Source organism: Borostomias antarcticus (assembly GCF_949987555.1).
Source record: "Borostomias antarcticus genome assembly, chromosome: 21".
NCBI lineage: Eukaryota > Metazoa > Chordata > Actinopteri > Stomiiformes > Stomiidae > Borostomias > Borostomias antarcticus.
In genome coordinates this window covers 5,212,344-5,218,343 of record NC_140254.1, presented here as the reverse complement: position 1 = coordinate 5,218,343, position 6,000 = coordinate 5,212,344, and the positions used below count along the sequence as shown (strand labels likewise).

The 6,000-nt window shown below is 49.4% G+C and overlaps 1 protein-coding gene across 1 annotated transcript in view; it reads right to left on the bottom strand.

The window, feature by feature from the left end:
* The window catches only part of angpt1 (angiopoietin 1), a gene marked incomplete at its 5' end in the record, with an annotated part of 45,045 nt that overhangs the window by 13,174 nt on the left and 25,871 nt on the right, over positions 1-6,000 (bottom strand). Inside the window, 2 exons of the mRNA XM_084454902.1 lie at positions 2,383-2,484; positions 3,521-3,648. Coding sequence (XP_084311028.1) covers positions 2,383-2,484; positions 3,521-3,648 — 230 coding nt within the window. The remainder of the gene's footprint in view (positions 1-2,382; positions 2,485-3,520; positions 3,649-6,000) is intronic.

Below are 6,000 nucleotides of genomic sequence, written 5' to 3'. Positions count from 1 at the left end.
GCCCAAACCAATTGAGCGTGAGTGGAGACTGGGCTATCGTGTCTACCATCGGTAATGTCTCTCCTACCGCATCGATGTATGTATAGCTCTCTGTCTATTCACGCACATGGCAGCTTACTCTGATTAGTGGGTGGCGGGGAGAGACAGCTCAGCCAGGCAGAATAACTGAATAGCAGGTACATGTACATATACATATTAAGACTATATCACGCTGATCTCATACTGTGAGACATACTGCAGGAGTGACTGGGTGCCCGTACCTGTTTATGAGAGCGCAAACGAGGACCAGCTGAGCAAGGCACCCCCCCCCCCCTTTCCTCTCCTATTCTTAACTTTACTCTCCTCCTGTCCTCTCCTCCTGCACTTGGACGCACTTATCCCACCCTTCAGGAGAACAGCTCGCCACGTGCAGTAGCACACGGGTCGTCCCCGGCAGCGTGATGCAGACAGTTGTCTATCAGAGCGTCGCCATCCCGTCCGAGTGAATCTGTCGGCTGCATCGGCGGCCAGCAGCAGCAGTGGGGGGTATTAGAAACTGGGATGACATTACGGCTTAAACGGACCTGTCTGGACCGTTCCGTTGGTGACTAACGTGAGTTTGGGGGGGGCGTCTGTGCTTCAGCCGAATGCGTGTGGTGATTAGGAGTGGGACGGGGGTAAAATAAACACGGGGCATTCCTCTGGCCTGAGGCATGTCCTGCTGTGTGGGTGTAGGAGAAAGATGGAGCGAGAGAGAGAAAGAGAGAGAGAGAGAGAGAGAGAGAGAGAGAGAGAGAGAGAGAGAGAGAGAGAGGCAGCACAGAGAGAAGGAGCGAGACAGGGAGAGAGAGCCCGGAGAGCTCACAGAGAGGGGGAGAGAGAGTCATGGCTCAAACCAAATCGGACTCCTGATGAGATACCCTCTGACCAGCCCTGATCAAGGCCCCAGGCGCCCCCCCCCCCCCCTGTGATCCCTCCTCAGCCCCATAGAGCCCTGGCTGGTATCTGGATGGGGAGGGGGCGTTGGAGTCAGACCTCAGCTGTCCCTCGCCTCAGCGTTCCCTCACACGCAAACCTCAACGCCGCTCGTCAGGCCTCAGTGCCAGCGGGCGTAGGGATGTTGGAGAAAGCGCTGGAGGCACAGGTGAAACATTACAGCACATCCTCGGGGCCCCGTTACGTGACGCAATCGGTTAGAGCGTTTGTAGCTAACTGTATTACTTGGTAATTCAATCGAAGGACATGGCACACGGAATATTAACAAGAATTTAAGAGTTGGAATATCAAGTGGCCTTTCGTGAAATTGGCCACACTGACGTTTTGTGGGAGAGAGCACAGTGGATATCAGTAACATGCATCCCCCCTGTGACGCATACAGGTCTGGTAATGTCGTTATAAACACCGTATGGCCATAAGAGCACATCGTTTACGACAACGGGATATAGCGCGCTGCCAGAGCTCTCCGCTCTCAATCCTCCCACCAGAATGTGCAAAGGCCATGCAAATGTTTACTGAAAGATTTACGGATCCTCCCAGCGTGTTAAATCTACGACCACTAGACCGCCGAGACCGACGCTGGTCAAATGAATCGCACGCTGAAACCAGAATCAATCACCTCCAGACTGTTCGCGGAGGCAGGGTAGAGAGCTGCCAGCCCAGAGCTCGGTGCCAGGGTCCGTGCGGGCGCCTCTGCCACCGCACGCCGAATGGTCTCCGTCCGTAGCCGGAGGGACGCCTGGCTCTCTTTCTCTCTAACCAGAAGGACCTCTCCGTCTGTAAGTCTTTAACCTCCAGAACTCCCAGCCCTTCCCGCTTGTCAGCTAGGGCTGTGTTTACCAACACCGCCAGCGCCTTACACTCCAAGATCTGACACTGAAGTGAATCTGGACTCCATCTGCTGTTATCATTATTCAAAACCGTTCAACGGTTAGCTGATGCTAACTTAGCGCTGGTCCAACTCAGCGCTCCATACTGTATGATGCTTAACAGATGATGTTGCTGACACCTGGCAGGTTGTGTGAAAGATTAAACAAACATATTGTTTTCAGACCTGAGGTAATGTTTGCCTCGTTTGACATGAAGAGGGAGAGTGTGGGCGGTGGGCGGTAGTCATGCCAACCTTCGACACCCAACCCGGCGTCTCTAATGGGAGAGGGGGAGATGGGAAATAAGAGAGGAAGAGAAACGGAGGGAGAGGAAAAGGGAGAGAGAGAGGGAAGGAGGAAGCCCTCGTCCTCATTGGGCAGATGTTGCCAGAGGCTCAGGCCTCGCTCTTTTCAACATGCTAGCCCGACGCTAGGGAACACGTCCCCGTTTGACATAAATAATCAGGTGGAGATGAGAATTTACCAGACTCATCTTTATGCACCGGTTCTCCTGTATGAACATGTGTCTCTGTCTTACCATCTTATACTCTTTCCATGTTTTCTGGAAGTCGACGCTACCGTCTTCTCTGCGCTGGAGAACTGTCCATCCTCCACCAGCTGTCTCCATGTTACAGTACACCTGGAATCACACATACACACGCAAGCGCACACACGCACGCACACAAACGCAAACATGGGTTACACAAACAAATACTTGTATATTCTACGAGCACTTCTTACTAATTTTGATATATTAAAACAAACCCACCAAAATAACTCATCCTGAAATGTACTTTCCCTAAGTATAGATGCCCTTGAACCTTCCATCGAATGAATCACCAGGAGGAATCTGAAGTATCCAACCAACTCCCTCGAAGCTCATCAATGGCTCCTTATCCCCCAGAAACTCCCATGAGGAAACTTTGACCACTGGCCCTGTCCATCAGATCAAAGTGGACATCCGGTTGGACACATACCATTGGACACCTGGGTCTAGCATGGCCCTTAACCTCGGAGCCCCCGCTTTCTCTCTCTCTCTCTCCCTCTCTCTCTCTCTCTGTAAGCTGATAACAGGGGTGGGTATCTGGCCGACGCTGGGGCTCTTTGTTTGAGGAGACCCCGGGAGGAGAGGAGGTCTCTCACCTCGGCCCAGCTGAACACACAGCAGCCCAGCCTGGCTGTAATTAAGGAAGCACCCCTGACAGAATGATTCCATGAAACCAGACATGAGACGACAACCCCCCACCATCTCAAACTCACCCCTCCACCAATCTTCTCTCTCTCTCCCTCCCTTCCTCTCTCCCTCTCTTTCTCTCTCCCTGTTTAACTGCCATCCGTTTTAATCTGAGGTCTGGCAGATGAGGTGGCTAACACCTGTTCCACCCCCCCCCCCCCCTTCTCATTTCAAAACACTTGCCCTCCGATGGATGCCAAGTGTATTTTGAGCCTACCATTATTTGTTCCTCAATATCTATCATTCATATTCATGACTGCCAATGGCTACCATCCAGTGGCTCAACTTCTTTGGCTTTCTTGGACGGAGTTAAAACTCCGCTGTGCAAAAACAAGCTCAACCCTATAAAACACCCGTCGGAGAGTAGAAGTCTGGAGCGTTAAAATGAGCGTGTTTCTAAACTGCAGTCTTGTAAAATGGTGGTAACCCCCCTACTCGTTACCTTCTTGGTTTCCTGGGCGCTGATGTGGATGGTGTAGACCCCGTTCTTGTGGAGGCCGGCCTGGTAGAGGTCGGCGCAGTCGCGGAACCTCTTCTCCTCGTCCACGCGCTTCGTGCTGTTGGGAACCGCTGAGGAAACAGAACGACAGACAAGTCCAATCAAATGAGATCTAGCTCCTCCGCAAAAAAAGCAGAACACAGAACCGGGAGTGTGTTCTCATGACAAAGTTATGTCTATGGCATCTGTAGAACCCCTGTCCACAGCAGTGGGCTGCCATTTTCTAGTCCAGCGATCAAAATAGATGACAGCTGTCAAATAGTATACATTTTTAAGTTAGTCTCCTCTGCAGTGTATAGAGTACTGGCAGGCAACGTAAAGAATGTCCAAGGCACACTGTTCCGTTGAAAAAATGACATGGCAGACAAAGACACTGAGCTGTGAGCTGAAACACAAGAGCCTTCCTCAGGTTAACATGACAGCTGTCGTTTGGATTTCATGCAGCTGTATATTTACATGTCAGGTAGAATATGAATGAGAACATGTGTTAGAACAGTAACACAATGTCGGAAGGACATCTGACAGGTAGTATTCTATTATGCAATAAAGAGGGATCAAAGAAAATTGAATAGATAAGATGGTGATAGAACAGTAATGTTTATAATCCACTGTTCTTATCTCAATCAAGCCAGAGAATGCTCTGTTAACCTATTGGTTAGCATTCATTTAAAGTATATCTCTTATCTATAAAAGCAAACATGACCTACCTGTAGAAATAATGTGTTCAGTGATAATAATCATTTCATGTGAGTTTGATTTATAATGTAATGGTTGTTCACTGTATTCAATTAAATCATGAACTACCTTTACTCTCAAGTCACATATTTTTCCAATAACAAACCCTATTGGGCCCAGTTATCATAATTCTGATCTCTACATCCTAGAGACAGAGACAACGTAGGAGACCTGAGGCAGAAGCTGAGCTGAGAGGCTGGCTGGGTCTCTCTGTGAGTATCCCATAACCTGGAGATACCATCAGCAAAGAGAACGACCGACCAGCTGACTGACTGGTTGAGACGCCTGCTAGCAGGAGAGAGTCTGCTCTTCGGTTCTGATGATCTCCAGCGCTGTGACAGAGGAGCACTGGACCCTGACAGGCCCGTTGAAAGAGACAGCTGGGTCCGTTTCCATCTGTGGACAATTATGGCGGCAATATTTTGAAACCAAGCAAGGGGCTGAGGACAAAATACTACAAGCTATAAATTTCAAGTTCCTGTTATAACAAGTGGTTTATATTTACTCTCCAAGCCCTTGTTATATCGATGGAAATTCCTTCCGATTTTTTCTTTCTCTCCCTCTCTCTCTCTCTCTGTTCTTCTCTCCATCTCCCAAAAGGAGAAGATCATCTCAGCTTTCACACCGCTTGTTTTAGTGTTGAGATTGTTTACACAGAGGGGATGTCACTGAAAAGAGAAATGTGTCAGCGATCCTTACACCCCTCTTTGATCCCCCCTCCCGGGCCCACCACTCCACGGAAGAAGCAAGCCGCTCGTTAGACCGTACAATGTTGGTCATTTTGACTGAGTATAGAGTGTCAGCGACAAGAATCTCCTGCCGTGACAGGTTGACGGAGCGAGGCCTCGCACTGTGGAGTCTAACACAACAAAAGGCAACGCTGTTAGGCCACAATTTACCTCAAGCCGAGAGACGGCAGGACGCGTGACGCCGGGCCGATCTGTGTCAGAGAGGAGCGTTGGGAACATTTGGACACACGGCCCAAATTGTCCTGTCACAGTTGGGATCGTTTCACGACCACCTAACACTAACGGGAGAGAATGCAGTCTGCACAGAGACCGGCCACCATAAGAGTGACACCCTAGAGCAGCTTGAAGCCCGGCTCGACAAATCTTATTTATGTCCCAATATTTATTTATAGATAAATATTTTGTGGTTCTGTGGGGAATCGTATTCAGTAGGGGGTTCATGTGAAAAGGACAGCAGGGCCGGGGTGTTTGCGTAAATCATTTGGCTTGCCAAACGAGCCGAGCGGGCCTGGAGAGACATAGACATCGAGTTAAGAAAGATTGTCACTGACCTTGCTGGTCCCAAACTGACCTTCACAGACTGCAGAGTCCACTCAGAGACCCCTGAGGATTCCCATGGCTCCCTACAGACCTCAGGGGTCGTATCCACAATCTTAGAGAATTGCTAGGAGTCCCTCTAACTAGCGCAAAATAATAATAATAATCCAAGTTAGGAGTTTCCCCTAAAACCCAATTCACAAAGCTGCTCAAAACTTTTAGCCTACTAAAGAATGGGGAAGGAATGGGGGAGAGCGCAGGGTCCACCTCAGTGCTAGACATGGCAATATATTCTTCAACACGAAGGTCAAGGGAATAATCTGGAGACTAGCCATAGCATGAGCTTCACTAACAGTGCTTGTAGCTTTTGTAGACCTTGTCTATAATGATTTGTGTTTGGGA